General features: G+C 43.1%; 1 protein-coding gene across 4 annotated transcripts; it reads left to right on the top strand.

Moving 5' to 3' along the window:
* The first annotated feature begins 5,131 nt into the window (after positions 1 to 5,131).
* On the top strand, positions 5,132 to 19,377 carry LOC135508460 (mitochondrial basic amino acids transporter-like). Of its 4 annotated transcripts, XM_064928659.1 has the most exons (6): positions 5,132 to 5,590; positions 7,936 to 7,979; positions 12,893 to 12,954; positions 13,398 to 13,437; positions 13,706 to 13,789; positions 15,064 to 19,377. In XM_064928659.1, exon 6 carries the CDS (start codon positions 15,064 to 15,066, stop codon positions 15,835 to 15,837), a length of 774 nt encoding a protein of 257 aa, XP_064784731.1. In that variant the 5' UTR covers positions 5,132 to 5,590; positions 7,936 to 7,979; positions 12,893 to 12,954; positions 13,398 to 13,437; positions 13,706 to 13,789; the 3' UTR covers positions 15,838 to 19,377. The 4 variants fall into 4 exon arrangements, with proteins under 4 accessions (XP_064784731.1, XP_064784732.1, XP_064784729.1 ...); XM_064928660.1 differs by lacking the exon at positions 13,398 to 13,437; XM_064928657.1 differs by lacking the exons at positions 12,893 to 12,954; positions 13,398 to 13,437.
* The last annotated feature ends 969 nt before the right edge of the window (positions 19,378 to 20,346 follow it).

Here is a 20,346-nt window from a genome sequence, read left to right as displayed (position 1 = left end):
TTAATCCTAGTAAAAATCCCCTGTCTTAGGTCAGTTAGGATAACCACTTTAATAGTAGGGAGAATGATTTATTTCAGCTTTTATTTCTTTCATCACATTCCCAATGGGTCAGAAGTTTACATACATTCAATTAGTATTTGGTAGTATTGCTTTTAAATTGTTTAACTTGGGTCAAACGTTTTGGGTAGCCTTCCACAAGCTTCCCAAAATAAGTTGGGTGAATTTTGTCCCATTTATCCTGACAGTGCTGGTATAACTGAGTCAGGTTTGTAGGCCTCCTTGCTCGCACACCCTTTTTCAGTTCTGCCCACAAATTTCCTATAGGATTGAGGTCAGGCCTTTGTGATGGACACTCCAATACCTTGACTTTGATGTCCTTAAGCCATTTTTCCACAACTTTGGAAGTATGCTTGGGGTCATTGTCCATTTGGAAGACCAATTTGAGACCAAGTTTTAACTTCCTGATTGATGTCTTGAGATGTTGCTTCAATATATCCACATAATTTTCCATCTTCATGATGCCATCTATTTTATGAAGTGCACCTGTCCCTCCTGCAGAACAGCATCCCCACAACATGATGCTGTCACCCCCATGTTTCACGGTTGGGATGGTGTTCTTCGGCTTGCAAGCCTCGACCTTTTTCCTCCAAACATAACGTTGAACATTATGGCCAAACAGTTCTATTTTGTTTCATCAGACCTCCAAAAAATATGATGTTTATGCCCATGTGCAGTTGCAAACCTTAGTATGGCTTTTTTATTGTGGTTTTGGAGCAGTCTTCTTCCTTGCTGAGTGGTCTTTCAGGTTATGTCAATATATGACTCATTTTACTGTGGATATAGATATTTTTGTACCTGTTTCCTCCAGCATCTTCACAATGTCCTTTGCTGTTATTCTGGGATTGATTTGCGCTTTTCGCACCAAAGTACGTTCATCTTTAGGAGACAGAACATGACTCCTTCCTGTGGGGTATGACGGCTACGTGGTCCCATGGTGTTTATACTTGCATACTATTGTTTGTACAGATGAATGTGATACCATCGGGCGTTTAGAAATTGCTCCCAAGGATGAACCAGACTTGTGGTGGTCTAACAATTTTTGTCTGAGGTCTTGGCTGATTTCTTTTGAATTCTCCATGATGTCAAGCAAAGAGGCACTGAGTTTGTAGGTAGGCCTTGAAATACATGTAAACTTCCGACTTCAGATGAAGCTCTGAATCCACGATATGGCAGACGTTATAACACATACGCTTTCTCTAAAACAGGTTATGGGTAATAATATCTATGGCTGCAATGAAATCTAGCAGTACAGCTCCCACAATCCTCTTATTATCAATTTATTTAAACAAATCATCAGTCATTTGTTTCAGTGCAGTACATGTTGAGTGCCCTTCTCTGTGAGCATGCTGAAAGTCTGTTGTTAATTTGTTTACAAAGAAGTAGCATTGTATTTGGTCAAAAACCATTTTTTCCAACAGTTTGTTAAGAGCTGGCAGGAAGCTGATAGGTCTGCTGTTAGAACCAGTAAAGGCTGTTTTACCCCTCTTGGGTAGAGGAATGACTTTGGCTTCCCTCCAGGCCTGAGGACAAAGACCTTCCTCTCAGCTCAGATTAAAGATATGAATGTCAGGAGTGTCTATAGAGTCAGCTACCATCCTCAGTAGCTTTCCATCTAAGTTAACAACGCTAGGAAGTTTGTCATTATTGATCGATAACAACAATTTTTCCACCTCTCCCACACTAACTTTACAAAATATTTAAAGAACAACTGGTTCTTTGAGTTTAGGCTAGCAAGACTCAAGGATGCTATGAGTTAGGATATCAGGACCTGCTTAGACAAAGCAATTGTAACAGTAGACCAAACAATTGCAATATTGTATGTTGGAAAATAAATGCATGCAGTATTGTCATTATAATAAGTATCATATTAAATTGTATTTGTCACCTGCTACATAAACAACAGGTGTAAACTAACAGAGAAATGCTTGTTTACAGGTTCTTCCCAACAATGTAGGGAGAGAGTAGACAACAGGTGTAAACTAATAGTGAAATGCTTATTTAGGGGCCCTTCCCAACAATGTAGAGAGAGAGTAACAGGAGGAATAAATACACAATGAGTAACAATAACTTGGCTAAATACACAGGGCACCGGAATCGACGTGCAATGGTACAAAGTAATTGAGGTAGATATGTACATGTAGGTAGGGGTAAAGTGACTAGACAACAGGATAGATAATAAGCAGTAGCAGCAGCGTATGGGATGAGTCCAAAGAGTTAATGCAACAACAACAAAAAGCGTTCAATGCAAATTGTCCTGGTAGCTATTTGGTCAAATGTTTAGCAGTCTTAATATGGTTTGGGTGGTAAAACCTGTTCAGGGTCCAGTTGGTTCCACACGTGGTGCATTGGTACCGCTTGCCGTGCGGAAGCAGAGAGAACAGTCTATGCCTTGGGGTTGGCTGCAGTGCCTTGCTGTCGGATGCCAAGCAGTTGCCATACTAAGCGGTGATGCAGCCAGTCAAGATCCTCTCAATGGTGCAGCTGTAGAACTTTTTGAGGTTCTGAGGGGTCATGCCAAATCTGTTCAGCTACCTGAGGAGGAAGAGGCTTTGTAATGTCTTCTTCGTGACTGTGTTGGTGTCTGTGAACCATGTTAATTCTTTAGTGATGTGGACACCGAGGAACGAAGCTCTCGGCAAGCTCCACTGGAGCCCCATCATTATGGATCAGGGCGTGCTTGGACTTCCTGTAGTCCATGATCAGCTCCGTTGTCTTGTTGACATTGAGGGAGAAGTTGTTGCCCAGGCACCACACTGCCAGGTCACTGACCTCCTCCCTGTAGGCTGTCTCATTGTCGTCGGTGATCAGGCCTACCACCATCGTGTCGTCAGCAAACTTTATGATGTGTTGGAGTCATGCGCGACCACACATTCGTGGGTGAACATGGAGTACACCTCTGAGGGGCAACCCGTGTTGAGGGACAGCGTGGCGGATATGTTGTTGCCTACCCTAGCTACATGGGGGCTGCCCGTCAGGAAGTCCTGAGCTTACTGGTGAGCTTGGAGGGCACTATGGTGTTGAACGCTGAGCCATAGTCAATGAACAGCATTCTCACATAGGTGTTACTCTTGTCCACGGGAGAGGGCCATGTGGAGTGCAATAGAGCTTTCTTCATCTTTTAATTTTACCTTTATTTTACTAGGCAAGTTAGTTAAGAACAAATTCTTATTTTCAATGACGGCCTAGGAACAGTGGGTTAACTGCCAGTTCAGGGGCAGAACGACAGATTTGTACCTTGTCAGTTCGGGTGTTTGAACTTGCAACCTTTCGGTTACTAGTCCAACGCTCTAACCACTAGGCTACCCTGTGGATCTGTTGGGGAGGTATGTGAATTTGAGTGGGTCCAGGGTGTCCGAGATGATGGTGTTGATGTGAGCCATGGCCAGCCTATCAAAGCATTTCATGGCTACAGATCTGATTGTTATGGGGCGAAAGTCATTTAGACAGGTTACCTTGGTGTTTTTGGGCACAGGAACTATGGTGGTCTGCTTGAAACATGTAGTTATTACAGACTCTGGCAGGGAGAAGTTGAAAATGTCAGTGAAGAGACTTGCCAGGCAGTCAGTGCATGCTCTGCCTACGCGTCCTGATAATTCATCTGGCCCCGCGGACTTGTGATATGTGTGAATCCAATCAGTTTCCCACATTGCTTCAAAACGGGGACTGTGAAGCAACACAAACATTGGCACAGACACATGCATACACACATACACGATAACATACGCACTATACATACACATGGATTTAGTACTGTACATATGTGGTAGTGGTGGTGTAGGGGCCTGAGGGTACACAGTGTGTTGTGAAATCTGTGAATGTATTTTAATGTTTTTAAAACTGTATAAACTGCCTTAATTTTGCTGCTTAGGCAGCAGCTAATGGGGATCCATAATAAATACAAATACAAACTTCACATTAAATGTTTTTGTTGAAATTACATGGAAACAACATTGATTCAATCAGGGTTTTCCCAGTGGGTCTCTCTCACTCTGTCAATTAAATTCAAACAGCTTTATTGGCATGGGAAACATATATTTACATTGCCAAAGCAATTGAAATAGATAAAAACAAAAGTGAAATAAACAATATAATTTAAAATACATTATCTCTCTCTCTCTGTCCCCCTCTCTCTCTCTCTCTCTCTGTCTCTCTGCCCCCCTCTCTCTCTGTCTCTCTGTCCCCCCCCCTCTCTCTCTGTCTCTCTGTGGCTCTCTGTCCCCCCCTCTCTCTTCCTCTCTCTCTGTCTCTCTGTCTCTCTGTCCCCCCCCACCCTCTCTCTCTCTGTCTCTCTGTCACTCTGCCCCCCCCTCTCTTACTCTCTCTCAAGTGATAAAATTGGATACCAGTTATGACAACATGGGCATGGCGAGCAGGGGAGGGTCAGGTATCAGTGACTCAGGAAGTCTTATTGTCGATGTATAAGCCAAAAGGATGACACGTCTGGTAGGAAAACAAACAAGCACTGTTGAAATGCCCCAATGCCTCAACATCCCAATGGATAAAATACACCAACAAATATTCACAGAAGTCTAAAGAAACTATAGTATTAAACCTAAAAAAAACGAAGTACCTTTGGTCACTTTCAAGAATACAGCTGGATATGCAAATATACACTAGCTACAATGTAAATATTTTTGCAGCTCAAAAAAAGAAAAGTGCAACAATAACCATATATATTTTTTAATGTTAACATACAGTTAGGTTTTTTTCCAGATTGTTTTTTCAGAATGTCTAAAATGCTAGATGTTGCAATCTTGTGTGTCATTTGTCTTGGTTAATATTTTACCATATTTTCCCGTAACATCTGGTCTATGATCTGTTTTGATACTTGGGTACTATAGAGTACCAGGAGTAAATGGTTAGACTAGGTTGGGGAGAGCTGATCATAAATCAGTTGTTTGGATCAGAAAGTATTGTGGTCGGTGCTTTTGATCATAACCCGTGGAAAATCAACTCGAGCCAATCAGCGTGCGGGGCGGTAGGGGTGTTGTCTTAATCACAGTGATCTGATTGGGCTAAATGCTTGGTTTAAAAGGGGCTTTGAATCTCACGGGATACAGTCAGAAATAGAAACAGCGTGCGGAAGGAAGACAGCTGGTGGTGGTAGCTAGGTAGTGAACTGTGGAGCGCGTCAATTCAATAATCAAATCATACACATTAAGCTACTTAGCGATCTGTCTTATTCCCGAGCTTACCTGGGTACTGTCATCAACAGCCCTTCGCAAACTCGCTTTTATTCAAGAGGAGACGAGAACTAGCCACTTTACGTTACTGTATCTAGCAATTCAGCTATCCTTTACCGTTACAGATGCAGCCATCAAACTACAGGTCGAAACTGATAGTTAACTAAATTATTCGTCTAGTTTGAAGCAATACACGATTGTAGCTAGCTTTTGCACCAAGCCAGACCTTTGAATTAGCCCCGTGTGCTACGGAGAAATACAGACTTATTGAGAGCTAGCTTTTGACTAATTCAAAGACTCTGAGGGAATGGACTTTACATTGGACTTTGCAGCAGGATGCATAGGAGGTAAGTTAATTAACGTTAGTTAGAAAGCATACCCGTGGATAGATTGCTTCAATGCTTGCTACGTGGCAGCACGGAGTCATGTTTGCAAAATGCATCAGGTTGGAAACGCTTTGAATAAATGATTCATGAGTTTGGCTAGCAAAGCTAGTTAGCCAATGCAGAAGTGTGCCTAGTGATGGCGCAAGTTTGCCCCCAAAAATTTACATTTCATGAATGGAAAATTACAGAGTACTGTTCATTGTCTAATACACTTTCTTGCCCCTATTGTTGTGAGAATTCCTATATTAATTGTGCTTTGCTGGCTGAACCTGTTTTCTTAGAATCACAAAATATATCTTTGTGCAACTTTATACTCGCAGCCAGACAATTCCATTCATTCCAAACCATGTACTGTGAGTGTTTAAAACTGGGCAGTCCCTCTCAAGCACCAATTACATTAGCGACATACAAATTCAACATCACATAATCAAAAATGGTGACTATAACGAGCGGACTTGGTACATTCTTCAGATTTACCAGGGTACACAGAATACCCCCTAAACTAAACCAGGTGTGGTTTTAACCCTTGGGCGTTGTGAAATTGGACCTCTGTAGCATTTTACCGGTTAATTAGATTTGTACTACATTGTTAAAATTCTTATCCACAGAAAGTCAATTCCTAACTTCGTATCAATATGTATCATTGCTTTAGTTAACCCCATCTCAATTAATGAATGTCAGCTTAGCCAGAAAGTGTATCAATAAGTCTATGATTGGGGGTTATTGTGATACTGTCTCGGCTACTAATAATGTCTTGAAAGTGGGGGTCAGACAAATGTTCTCTAGGGTCACCTTTCTGCAATGGGTCATTCCTACGAAACAATTCTAAAGTGTAATTTTTCATGTCCTTTTGAGTCACTGCGATTTGGATCTGTACTGATCAATTTAATGCATTTTGATTCGATTTTATTCAACTACAATTTCCACAATTCTCATTACTAAAACAATTTCATAAAAAAAAAACATTGCTCCCCTAATGAAAAGGCCCGAGTTAAACATAACACTGGGAAAAAAACATTTATACTGAACAAAAATATAAATGCAACATTTTCAAAGACTTTGCTGAGTTAAAGTTCATTTAAGGAAATCATTCAATTGAAATAAATTCCCTAAACCCTAATCTATGGATTTCACATGACTGGGCAGCAATGGGTGGGCCTATGCCCTCCAATAGGCAGCCAGGTCAACTCACAAGGGAGCCCGGCCCAGCCTATCAGAATGAGCTTTATTACAGACAGAAATACTTCTCAGAACCCCAATTTGAGCTTTTTAGCCGTTTTGTTGAGAAGACCAAGTGGGGTGAAGGCAGAGTTTGAGAATAAGAACCTCCTGAAGGCAAATAAATGAACTTGTGCTCATCTAAAGATGACTACTCCGAAATGATGCATCATGGGTGAATACATTTTTATTTAACTGGAGTGTTTACAGGAACTTAGTGTTACCAAAATGAGATGTCCAGACACTGTTTGTAAATAAATATTATAGTAACACTTCAACTAGTATACCCTTTTTTTTCTTCCTGGACAGACTACAGCAACATATTTTGTTTTATTCAAATAAGTTAGGTTTTTCTGAAGTAAAATGACCTGCGAATTGAGTCTGGATGAATTTCAGTAATGTAAATTTGGGGGAAAAATGTAAAATAATTCAGGCAAAAGTATTAAAAAAAATTATATATATATATTACTTTAAAAATCTAAAATTGTATTGGTTGCATATGAAATTGTGCAGGTGCAGTGAAATAACTTGTTTGTACACAACACACACAGAAGGACAATTGATTTTTGCAGATGCATCATGGGTTTTGTAACTCATGTTTTAAAACTGGTTTCATGAGAATCACATGAATGCACCACTGCCTCACTCAAACACCAAGCTAGAACACCTACAAGTGCCCCTAACCTGAAACGGCCCTAGTTATGGTTTTATCCTGTGATGTACAGGTGGGTGTCACACAGTATTGCGTTTTCTTCTCGCTAACAATGTCAAGGACACGTGTTCAGTACAGTGAACAGCTGATGGGCAGTCCAGAGAAGACTGTTTGTTCTTGTGTAATGCACTTGATATTCAAACATGCACCCACCACCACTGAACGTGTTATAACTTGCATCAGGTCTAGGCTCAAAGACTGAGTATTAAACGGTGTCTCTATCCTGTTTACTGTACCTATACTTGTACTTAGTTACCACTCTTTCTCCAAGTTGTCAGGGTTTGTAATTGTTTCACATTAGCTTTAGACCACATTACATATCAACCTCATCCAACAAGCAAAGTGCTGATTAATTGTTAATCTTTGTCACTTCCAGGTGCTGCCGGTGTCTTGGTCGGGCATCCTTTTGACACTGTAAAGGTGGGTTTGTTTTATCTGGTTGGCAAGTGCCTGGCACGTGTCATCTTTTATTTATTTTTTAGAAATCACACTGAAATGTAATTCCTATTTAGCTACTGTGGGGTTTATCAAGGCTCCTCAAAAGGGCACATTTGAATATAGCTTAGATGACCCAAAGTGTTTGATAAAGTATGAAATATTCATGCTCTCTCCCAATCAAAACGTTTCAGAACAGCATTTCTCAGCTATTACTTACATATAGCAAACTGCACTTTTTTTTTCCCCCGGACCCCACACACACACACACACGTGGGTATTTTGCCTGGTTTTCTGACCTAGTCATATCTACACACTGCTGTTTAAAAAGTAGAGCACATAACATTCTTAACCCAGTGTCTTACTGCAACACAATGTTCTTGGAACGGAACAGACATCCCCTCCTAATTAGCTCATGAACCAGAGATGGAGCTGTTGTCTCTGTATGGCATGCTGGCAGAGCATGTTGAAGCTTGCTGAGCAACAGTATGTGCACACAACAAACAATTACTTATCTAGAAGCATGACAGGTTTCTGTCTGTTATAGTTGACATTTCAAGATATGCGCTTTTTTTTTTTTTTTTTTTTTTTTTTTTTTTGTATGAGTGAGTGTATAGCCTTAAGCTCAGCTGACCCCTACACTCATCATATGCATTACCCAAATATAGTTTTGATTAACACCTAAGCCACATGATATGTTGGAGCTGTGACGGCATAGGTCATTGGAAAGCTCTGTGAATAAACAGTCGAGTTATACACTTCATTGGGTCATAGACTCTACAAGGTGTCAAGTTCTACAGGGATTCTGACCCATGTTGAGTCCAATGCTTCCCACTGTTGTTAAGTTGTCAGGATGTCCGTTGGGTGGTGGACCATTCTTAATACACACAGGAAACTTGGGTTTACGGTATGTCACCCCGGTTCTTTGGAGGTGAGGGAGACCTCTCACTATGGGACACGCCTTCTTTATGGGTCATTGGTTGAAGCCTTATTCAATCACACCAATCAGAGCTTTGTGGGTGTATGCCACTGCTCTGGTTTCCTCATTCTAAGAACTTCCTCTTACACAAGTCAGAGAACATTATGTTCACAGTGCCCCTTATGTGGCAATTCCTCTAGTGGAATGTTCTCGGAGACTGCAATCCCCAACAACTGTACGCCTTGGCGATAGCCTCCAATGGGAGAGGTGTTTGGACAAAGCAGGGTTGGCAAAGCAAACAGTTGGTCATAGTTTCAGAATGGCCTAGTACTGTCCATGTAGATGCGCTGGGCGCGCACCGGACACAATGTGTTAAGGTGCCGCTACTCTGGAGAAGAGCACGGCGGAGGGTGGAAGGGGAAGAGGTCAGTGGCTTGAATGACCTTTGGAAATGAACGCAACGTTAGGACGTATTATAACCTTGAAGTAGTTGGGGGGGGGGGGGGGGGAGCAAACTGAGTGCATGAAGGATGGACCGAGCATTCGTGAAGGTCGCTAGCGCGATTGGCCAAGGCGAAAAACGGGGTTGACATGTATGTCACCGTTGACCTATTGTCTGACCTGACAAGGACATGTTGGCCCTGTAGGAATGGACAAAAGTGCCTGAGGGAAAATAACAGTTTAGAGCTAGAACGTGGATATGGGCTGTACTCAGTCTGACCATACGCCGTTCACTATATGCCCTTTGTGGACTGCCCCCCCTCATATCCCTATAGTGAAGCATCTATTTGTCACTACTTTGCATGTGAAGACTGTCCCAGTAGGGCAGCCCCGCGTCAGTGGGGATTGAAGTGCCGATACCGATAGACACTTCGCTGAGAGAAGCACGTACCTGTGGATAGACTAGCTCAAGCAGAGTGAGGTCACCCACAGCTGGATAGCTGAGTTAAGGAGACCAAGCAGAACCACTACAATCATGGAGCCAAGGAAGCTTCAGACACATCTAGTATGTGGCTGATGTTGCTGTGCAATACAGGCAATGGTGAAAATGTCACTCCATGGTGAGGGCTGGGGAGGCTGGCTCCTGTGCTACACCTATGCTGTGTGTAAACAAACGTGTGACTTGAGGCAGGACTCCAGAGGAGACTATGGTCGTTGAGGTCAGGAGTTCTGCCAGCTTATCAAGGCCCTGTGCCTTGCGCTAGGTGTGCTGATTCTTCCCAACAAATGGCGCCAAGGGGGTATCCACTGCTAATTGCTTGGAGTAATGTCCTGAGGCACCGCGTTGCTGGTGAGCGGACTGTCTGTCCCAGGGTCAGAGCTACAGGAGAAGGCTGAGACTTCTTGGGGATCCTCCAGTTCTGTGAGGGAGGACTCCTTGTGACGACCTGTGTGAATGTGGGCTTCTGGAGATTCAGGGCTTGCTTCTGGGGATTCAGGGCTTGCTTCTGTGGTAACAGGGAGCCCAGCGCCTCACTCGCCTTTTCTTAGAATTTAACCTGGCCTGGTGGGATCGATCTGTCCATTCAGGTAGGGCAGCGCATCTGATTGCCTTCGAAGAAAGGTCAGTTATTGACTCCTGCCCTACCTCTTCAGTCTGGCTGGGTAGCACAAACTGAGCAGAGGAGAAATTCTTCAGTGGTGTAATCCATCTGCGGGTGCTGCCTAATGTGGCAAGAGACATGCCGTCGTCCTCACATCCGGCTTCGTCGGCATGTCCACTCCCTGGTAAAAGTGGGGATTCTCCGAATCAGCCTGAAGCGCAGACTGAGGGGATGCCTAAAGTAGCTTCTCCCTCTGGGACTTCGTTGTCAACTGAGTTGTCCTCGCGCAGGTATGAGGCCTGGGCAATATCAAACCAAATTTATTTATATAGCCCTTCGTACATCAGCTGATATCTCAAAGTGCTGTACAGAAACCCAGCCTGAAACCCAGCCTAAAACCCCAAACGGCAAGCAATGTAGGTGTAGAAGCACGGTGGCTAGGAAAAACTCTCTAGAAAGGCTGAAACCTAGAGGAACCAGGCTATGTGGTGTGTCCAGTCCTCTTCTGACTGTGTCGGGTGGAGATTATAACAGAACATGGCCAAGATGTTCATAAATGACCAGCATGGTCCAATAATAAGGCAGAACAGTTGAAACTGGAGCAGCAGCACGGCTAGGTGGACTGGGGACAACAAGGAGTCATCATGCCAGGTAGTCCTGAGGCATGGTCCTAGGGCTCAGGTCCTCTGAGAGAGAAAGAGAATTAAAGAGAGCACACTTAAATTCACACAGGACACCGAATAGGACAGGAGAAGTACTCCAGATATAACAAACTGACCCTAGCCCCGACACAAACTACTGCAGCATAAATACTGGAGGCTGAGACAGGAGGGGTCAGGAGACACTGTGGCCCCATCCGAGGACACCCCCGGACAGGGCCAAACAGGAAGGATATAACCCCACCCACTTTGCCAAAGCACAGCCCCCACACCACTAGAGGGATATCTTCAACCACCAACTAACCATCCTGAGACAATACTTTCCATGTTCTTCATGTCTAAGGACACGAGTCCAGCTGAGCGCAATGCACACAACTAGCGGGGTCGATGGGAGCCTCCATAGCGTATTCAACGCAGTGGCAAATAGTACAGCGCGTACGGGAATCCGTCCCGGACGTGTAATGCCTGCAGTTGCCAGGGTGAGCGTTGCTAAGCTTTTGCTGCTTTTTCTCCCCTTTCCCTGAGACATGGCCAGTAAGCCTGTTGGACATTGCGTTTCAACAGCACGGACAAAAGCAAATGGAATTACCTGGGGGCTAGCTAGCCACTCCACGCGCTGCTCCTACAATGGGAATTTGGGAGAGACACTGGGTAATGTGAGCTTGAGCCAGGTAAGCAGAAACAGACAGCTTTATTTAGCAGGGTGGTGAGAAATAAATGGCGTCTTTAAATTGTCAGTGTAGTGAATTCGCTGGCTTTCTTTACCTGAGTGTAGATAGCCAGCTAGCTGAGCCGTCGTGTGGTATATAAAGTTGCCGACTCGGTCTGTAAACCAAGTAACTTGAGGTAGAACGAACAGCTGAGTTCTTTCACAGGGGAATGAAAAAAGGTGCTTCAATGGTGGGGTAACACACTGAAGAAACACAAACGCTCATGCTAGCCAAACAAACCGAATGGGGCTTTAGCCCAGAGATTGCTAGCTAAAACATCAGTGGTGCGGTTAGCCCACTAGCGAGCCAAGATACACGAAAGTTCAGCTAGCTAACTCCGAAAGTGGGAACCGACAGAGCTAGAGAACCCGGGTAGAAGTAGCTAAAATTTGTGGGAACCTGCTATTAGCAGGATGCTAAAGCAGTGCAGCTAGCTAGCTAACGATGCCAATTGTGTGTATCCCAGGCAACAGGTGTACAGTATCTAGCCGATGACAAAAAGTGCTGCTAACTGAGGTAACTTCACGCTGTAAAGTGAAGCTGAAGCTAGCAGCATTCCTGAAAAATAGAAAACAAGCCACTCAATGCTATGTGTTGGGGTAGTAACCCACACCGAAAGGAACTGTTAAGTTGAGAGCTAGTTTACTGAATAAAGCTGCTTATCGGGCTAGTAACCAGATGGACTCGAGGCTAAGAATGAGGAAACCAGTGCAGTGTGTTATAAGACACACACACTGCTTTGATTGGCCTGTTATGCGGGATTGAATAAGGCTTCAAATAATGACCCGCAAAAGGGGCCGTGTCCCATAGTGAGATGGCACCTACTACCATACCCCGTTCAAAGGCACTTAAATATTTTGTCTTGCGCATTCACCCCCAATGTCACACATACACAATCCATGTCTCAATTATCTCAAGGCTTAAAAATGATTATTTCACCTGTCCCCCCCCCCCCCCTTTTAACAAGGGATCATAGCTTTCACCTGGATTCACCTGGTCAGGTTGTTTTGTACACTCAGTGTATCTGCAGGTGTTTTTCTGTTTGTTTTTCCGTTTCACATTTTAGGGGTTTGCATTTTTGAATGCTATGGATCCCCCTGTATACAAGATTCTACTTCCAACCTGCCGGTAAACATATATTTTTTTTGAAGGCAGTGTGCAAGGTATTTTTTAAAGTACATTTCTTTTAAAGTTATACCAAACATGGCAATACAGTTTGCATGAGAGGCTATTTTGAGCCTAATAATCAGGTTTAATTTGTTTTTAATGATGCAATTTACAAGGTTTTTACTGAAATGTTTATCTTCTCATACGATTAGTCTTCTAAAAGCTGTAATTTGCAGACACTGAATCTTGAAATATTTTTTGCTGTGTACTCGTAATAATCTCTAAGCGTACAAGTTAACACGTATCAGGATATTTGTACTTGATATTTTGACAATTTGAGTCAAACTTTTATTTAAAAAAAATAATAATAATATTCTGAGTACAGACGTGTGGAGGGACACTGTTTGTTTTATCCCTGAACAGGGAGGGCTGTCTTTAACAGCATAAGTGTCACTGTGTTTTAGATGAGGGATATACAACCTCTGCACGGATGTGACCTAGCTAGTAAGTACGGTCTAGGTCTTTTTCTCCCCTGTGTTTTTGTTTTTGTGTTGTGGGGGGAAAAAAAATCTTCCAGACTTTTAAATAAGTAGCACAAAATACTTAAACATTTGTCACCCAAATCTACTCTTATATTGTAGTACATTAGTCTTTTTAGTTGTGTATATTCTCTTTTTCCTATGCATTTTATGTGTGATTGTCTTTATTGTTATTAAATGTGGCGATATTGTCTTCTGTGCTTTTTCGCTAACATTGAGGATTCCATTTTCAGGTACGACTCCAAGTTCAGAGTGTGGACAGACCTCTGTACCGCGGCACATATCATTGCTTCCAGTCTATCGTAAGGCAAGAGTCGGTGAGTACGACCGCTACCGTTACGGAATCAAGTCAGAAACTGTTGACATTGCGATTGCGTTTTAGAATTGTTGGCTTTATGAAAGCATGTTTCACTCCATCAGCAACGAGCTGAGAAGCTGCAGCATTTCTAGCGTTGTCTGACAAGTGATATTCCGCTCAAAATAGTCTAGGTATGTTGTGCACGTGTTTATACATGGCATAAATGAAGACGAATGAAAATAGACCTATAAGCATGATGGTCAAATGTGTTGACGTTGACTGATATTTCCATCAATTAATTAATTAAGCGGTATTTTCGCAATGGGATTGTATTTTCTTTTTTATCCCGGACAATTTGGCCAGCAATTGTTTTGTTTTTTTAAATCGTCTGTTCATATAATTTATTTTGGTCAAAAGCCGGCAATTACCAGCTAACGGAAACCCTGGTGTGTGGGTAGTCATCAGTGGTGAAATCCTTTCATTCAAATTGATGTGTTTTGGGAGGTAGTTGGCACTGCAGTCCATGAGATATTGCCATGTGCTCTGTGCAGTGCCAACTGCTGTTGTACCATTGGTTAGAACAGGGCTCTACTCAGAAGGGTTTCTCATTAGTCTTGTGCTTCAATCATAGAGAATGATAGTGGCCAAAAGGCTGTTTTTAGCATGGGCAGCTCCATTGAGGGCTTCCACCATTTTAAAGTTGTCAACTGGGTGGGAATTCCTATGGGTTGTAAACCTCAATGGTGCTGCTAATGCTGTCAGACGCTATAATGGCACATACTGTATGTCAAGATGAGTCCTCTATCTATCTCTATGGCTTCAATACAGAGGTCAGTCTAGCAGAGAGCCTATTGGCCAGTCTGGGGGGGAGGAGGTTGGGAAAGACATACCAGTAGCTAAGGTCAATCGGGGTGTTACGCCTGCTGCGTGGCTAAATTAAGAGAACCACCTTGTCACTTGAGCCGGTTAAGTATTAGGTTAAGGCTGTCAGTATTATAGTGGAATAGCCGCTTTGTATTTTAGCCTTATAGTATTGCCTAATGAAGAGTATGTCCTTAAGCAACATTTTGTTGTGGTGAAAGTGTGATTTGGCTGTGGCAAACTACTACTGTGTGTTTGTGCCAAGTTCTTCAGCTTCATTCAACTTAAATTACCATGTTACGTCCCCTCGCTCTTTCTGTCCCCTCGCTCTTTCTGTCCCCTCGCTCTTTCTGTCCCCTCGCTCTTTCTGTCCCCTCGCTCTTTCTGTCCCCTCGCTCTTTCTGTCCCCTCGCTCTTTCTGTGTGTCCACAGATGACGGGTCTGTACAAAGGCATTGGCTCCCCCATGATGGGTCTGACCTTCATCAACGCCATTGTGTTCGGTGTCCAGGGCAACGCCATGCGCAGGCTGGGCCACGACACGCCGCTCAACCAGTTCCTGGCCGGGGCGTCGGCGGGCGCGTTGCAGAGCGTCATTTGCTGCCCCATGGAGCTGGCCAAGACGCGCATGCAGCTGCAGGGGTTGGGTGAGAGGAAGTCCAAGCAGAAGCTGTACAAGAACTCTCTGGACTGCCTGGTGCGCATCTACCGGAAGGAGGGCTTCCGCGGTATCAACCGGGGTATGGTGACCACGCTAGTCCGCGAGACACCGGGTTTCGGGATCTACTTCCTTACCTACGATGTACTGACGCGCTCTCTGGGCTGCGAACCCGATGACCCCTACATGATCCTCAAGTTGCTGTTTGCCGGAGGCATGTCGGGCATTTCCTCGTGGATCTCCACCTACCCTGTGGACGTCATAAAGTCCCGGCTCCAGGCGGACGGCGTGGGCGGCCACAACAAGTACAATGGCATCGCTGACTGTGTGCGTCAGAGCCTGAAGCGGGAGGGCTGGCGGGTGTTCACGCACGGCCTCACCTCCACGCTGCTCCGTGCGTTCCCTGTCAACGCCACAACCTTCGCCACCGTGACTTTGTTCCTCATGTATATGCGAGACGATGAGGGCGCCGTCAATGACTGCGAGCCCCAGCATGCCCACTCCTCTGTCACTGTGAACCAACAGCAGGCCCAGCCCTCAAGCTTGTGAATGGGAGAAGGTGGTGTTTCTGCTCTGGTGACCCTTATTGGGTTGGAAGTGGTCCCACAATGCACCAGCTAATAAGCGGATGTGACTTGACCGCTCAACGTCAGGCTCACGAAGGCTATTTTTACAAGATGTATGTTCAGATGGTAAACCGCGCTTGTAAATACTTGTCCCATTTTGACCCCTAGTTTTGTACAGAGCACACTTTTTTATATATATATATATAATTGTTTAGTCTTTTTGAGAACTAATTGGGGAAAGAAACTAGCAGTGAAAAAGCACAAATGTCTGAGCTAGTCATCCCTTATGCATGTATATGTGTGCACAGCTGAGTATATTTGTCTGAAGGGCTTGTGGTAATGACTGGAGTAGTATCAAACGCATGGTTTCCAGGCGTTTGACACTGTTCCATTTGTTCCGTTCCGGCCATTTATTATGATCCGTTTTCCCTTCAGCAGCCGCCACTGGTCTGAAGGTATGTACATATACTCTACTGTACATGAAGCTTTACTATTAAAATACTCATTTAGTAGAGTCCTCGCCAGGGATTCCAAACTAAGGGTCCATTCACACAGCTTGGGGGGGAACTCATCCAGAAAGGAAGCCATTTTATTGGTTCTAATCAATGATTCTGCCGGCTAGGACCAATGAAATTACTTCCTTTGCATGGATTTTTACGGCGAGCAGTGTGAATGCACCCATAGGTCAGAGTGAAGATTCTCTCAAGTAACTGTTTAAAATCTCCCCTGTTGGAATGACACTGGGTCTCTGCATTACCTGGTTCCTGATTTTAAATGACTCTTGGCTGAATTTACACAGGTCGCCCAATTCTGATCTTTTGCCCAATTGTTGGTGAAAGAGCTGATCTGTTTGTTCAAAATACCAGTTGTTGCCAAATAGATCAGAATTGTGCTGCCTGGGTATAAGCAGCCTTCGTTCTTCTCGATAATCCTAAAGTTAAACAGTCATGGATTTCAACTCTGTCTTGTCTCAGACCTTGTAAAGGTGACGCATTATGTCTCATTTTATTGAAAGATTCAGCATTAACTGAAATATTTGCTGATGAGTGCTGAAATGTCATGCATGAAGTGCAGCGCAAAAATGATAATCGTTTTGATAGTACAATAGAATTGTACTTTATTTGAGGCGGCATAGTCCCTAGCAGTATAAATCTACAGCCTGATTGTTAAATTTTGGGCAAAAGTAGTACAATTTTTTTTTTTTTTTTACAAACAAACATGATATTGACTCTACATCTCTTTTATTTTCTAAATTATTCTACAAGTATGATATATGTGAAAGTAATCTCTTGAATATTGCGTCTTTTCACGTACAGATTTGAATTGCAACCGTGTGGTTCACAAGAACGTGTCACATAACTAGTTTCTATATGGTTGACGACACTGCTTGTACAGAGATGTGTTACTCATGATGTATTTATACTGTGAATTTGGGTCAGTGCTTTCGCTCCCTCGTCTTGTTTCTTTTATAGCACCTAGACATTCGAGGGCAACTCGACTAAATGGAATGCTGCCTCCTTTCTGTTTTACTGTGATGTAAAATGACCATTCGGAGCTAGATATTTGGTCAGAAGAGCACAAGTGCTTGACGAGGCCAGTTACTCTTAATTTGTACGTGTCATATTTGTTCTGTATCGGTTGTAATGTCTTACAACCAAAGCAATATGTGGAAAAAACATGTCAGAATAAAACTGATATGAATCTTTGTTGTGTCTTTTCAAGCCACGGTAACTGAAAGAGTAGCATTGTCTGTATTTCTGCCCAAGGCCAGGATTCAATACGATCGCCATTTTTAAGGTCATTTCCGATTTTGAGCTGACATACAGCGATGGGTCTACTGAACATTGCTTTTAAAAAGGTGCGTTGTCATCAACAACGCGATCGTAATGTGTGTAAGGCTAAGCCTGATGCTGTGTTTCATAACCTCCTAGTAAATGGCAGCATACGGACTGGGAATAAATCAACTTGAACGTTCCTCCCAACTGTAGTTTCCCCACTGGTAATTACGTCTTATCCCGAGCCCCTACTCCTCCCACATGCTGACCTCTGCTAAAGAAATGCCTTTAACAGCAGAAACAAAATATTATTCACTGATCTTTTAATATAGTTTTGGAACACCATTATTTGTTTGAGTGTGATAGCTGTGCTTTCACTTTATGGTTGACAGTTTGTTTGCCATTAGCCAATTGACATTCTCAAAGTGTTTAAAGCATTTGAAGGCACACAACTCGTTGCTCGTAGTTTACAGCCCAGGCAAAGCTCTTCTCTGTCCCAGGAACCCCAATGGTGGAACCAGCTTCCCCCAGAAGCTAGGACAGCATATTCATAGTCTGGAAAAACTCACCTACAGTGGGGAGAACAAGTATTTGATACACTGACGATTTTGAGTGTGTGGGACGGGTGTCTTTTATACAGGTAATGAGTGGAGAACAGGAGGGCTTCTTAAAGGAAAACTAACAGGTCTGTGAGAGCCAGAAATCTTACTGGTTGGTTGCATACTTACGTCATGCAATAAAATGCAAATTACTTAATCATACAATGTGATTTTTCTGGATGTTTGTTTTAGATTCCGATTCTCACAGTTGAAGTGTACCTATGATAAAACATGACAGACTTCTACATGCTTTGTAAGTAGGAAACACTGCCGATTTTGCAGGTTATCAAGTACTTGTTCTCCCCCACTATAATGTGATATGTGGTTGTCCCAGCTAGCTACATTTTTTTTTTTAAAGATGAATGCCTTAGTTTAAGTTCTGGATTAGAGCGTCTGCTAAATGTGATACCTTGTTGATCAGTGCATATCAGTATCCAGCTACCATATGTTAAATCATAGTATAGGTACCCCTCAAACTGAAGGGGACAGGCACAGTTCTAGAACAAGATTTTGAAGACAAAAAAGGTCCAAGAATGTGTTTTAATTTTTTTATTCTAGGGCAAAACAAGGAAATAATTTCTGAAATGGTGGTTTGGAGAAAGGAGTCGTGTGTGTGTGTGTACGTGGATAGGGCTTTGTTACCATCAACAAGTCAAAGTACAATCCCTTTCTCAAACACAGCACTGTTATATTCAGACCCTTGACAGAGTTATGGGCTATATCAATCCATAGTGCATGCTCGTTCCCAGAGTCTTCTTATGTAATGTAATTGTACTTATATGCAATTGTTATAAAGACTGGAATGCAACCAGTGTAAGTGCAGGTAACAGCAGTCGACCAATGACGTGTCCTAGAGTCACTTCTTGTGGTTCAGACAGACTACTAATCTCGCTTGCCAGACTCCTGGAATTCCACCCCTAGAATGTGGGAAAGACAACGGCTGTGCGAAGACACTACAGACAAGGTTGAAATTGCATGTTATCTGCTACAGTCAAATATTGAACAAACAGGATATGAATCTAACATTAAGAAATCTAGGAGTATGAACTTCATTTTGTGTACTTATATCTGTCAATGTGTTTTGACTGAATCATGTCAAATACTTTTGTGAATTTTGTTTTGGAATAAAGCAATTTCGTTATAGAAAAATAGTGCATTTTTATTCCTGCAATCGAAACCATATTTGACCTCTACAAAAGAACTTTTATTTGAACAGAAATGGTAACTTCAATAATTTGTTCAACAAAACAAACGCAGTGACACATTGTACTCCCAATGTGCATCCACCATACTGTACATTCACCTTAGTGTCCGTCAAGTCTTATTTCAGTGTGCAATAAACATTTACAGTAAGGCTGGGCCTTGTTCATTAGGGAACACAACTGAAAACATTTTGCAATCGGGAATGAAAATGACTTTCTTATTGGGCAAATCCAGGTAATCCCTCCCTGTTTCAGTCCCTTTCCTATTGGACAAGTCCAGGTAATCACGCCCTATTTGAGTCTGTTTTATTCCATTTGGTGCCACAATTGCAGGCCATGATGCCGTTAGAGGTCCCGTTTGAGGGAAATTGTCCTTCGGGGTCAGTTGTAGGATCATCTCACTCTCCCCAAATCCTAACCAGTAACCATTAGGGAAGAAAAAGGGCAAAACTGAACTAAGATAAGTGCCAATGGGGAACTAGGCAGTGATGGCTGGCTAAAGGCTGCACTTCCTGGCTGTGTTGGTGTAACAGGAGTAGCGTAGGCAGTGGTAGATCTCCTCGGCTCTGGGGCAGCTCACACGCCCCCTTTTGGAGAGCCTTGACATAGCTACAAGTCGAGGGGAGGGGCAGTGTTTATACCATAGAATCTGGATGGATGAATGGATTCTAGTTCTATTGTTAGACATAGCAAGTATCGTACTAAATTCTGTTTGATTTCCTGATGGTGGCTTCAATATTCCTCATATTGTTGCTATCATCAATTCTGGGGTACTTTCGTGGCTGAATGACTATCCTGTTGGTTGCATGGTCTTTCCACTTCAACACATCGGAATTGAAATGCAATTGGAATGGAAGTGTACTTGAATCCACTGCTGCTTTGACGTGTCAATGCACTGATGTACCGGCGATATGTT

Source organism: Oncorhynchus masou, chromosome 21, assembly GCF_036934945.1.
Source record: "Oncorhynchus masou masou isolate Uvic2021 chromosome 21, UVic_Omas_1.1, whole genome shotgun sequence".
NCBI lineage: Eukaryota > Metazoa > Chordata > Actinopteri > Salmoniformes > Salmonidae > Oncorhynchus > Oncorhynchus masou.
Note: the sequence above shows the minus strand (reverse complement) of the source record. Positions and strands in the feature narration are given on the sequence as shown.

What these genes read in the sequence shown, in the direction of transcription:
- LOC135508460 (XM_064928656.1), top strand. Translation starts at nt 11,644, where the DNA reads ATGGCCAGTAAGCCTGTTGGACATTGCGTTTCAACAGCACGGACAAAA. An exon ending in GTAATGTGAGCTTGAGCCAG is followed by an intron (nt 11,788 to 13,705) that starts GTAAGCAGAAAC and finishes TTCCATTTTCAG; the next exon opens with GTACGACTCCAAGTTCAGAG. An exon ending in CTATCGTAAGGCAAGAGTCG is followed by an intron (nt 13,790 to 15,063) that starts GTGAGTACGACC and finishes GTGTGTCCACAG; the next exon opens with ATGACGGGTCTGTACAAAGG.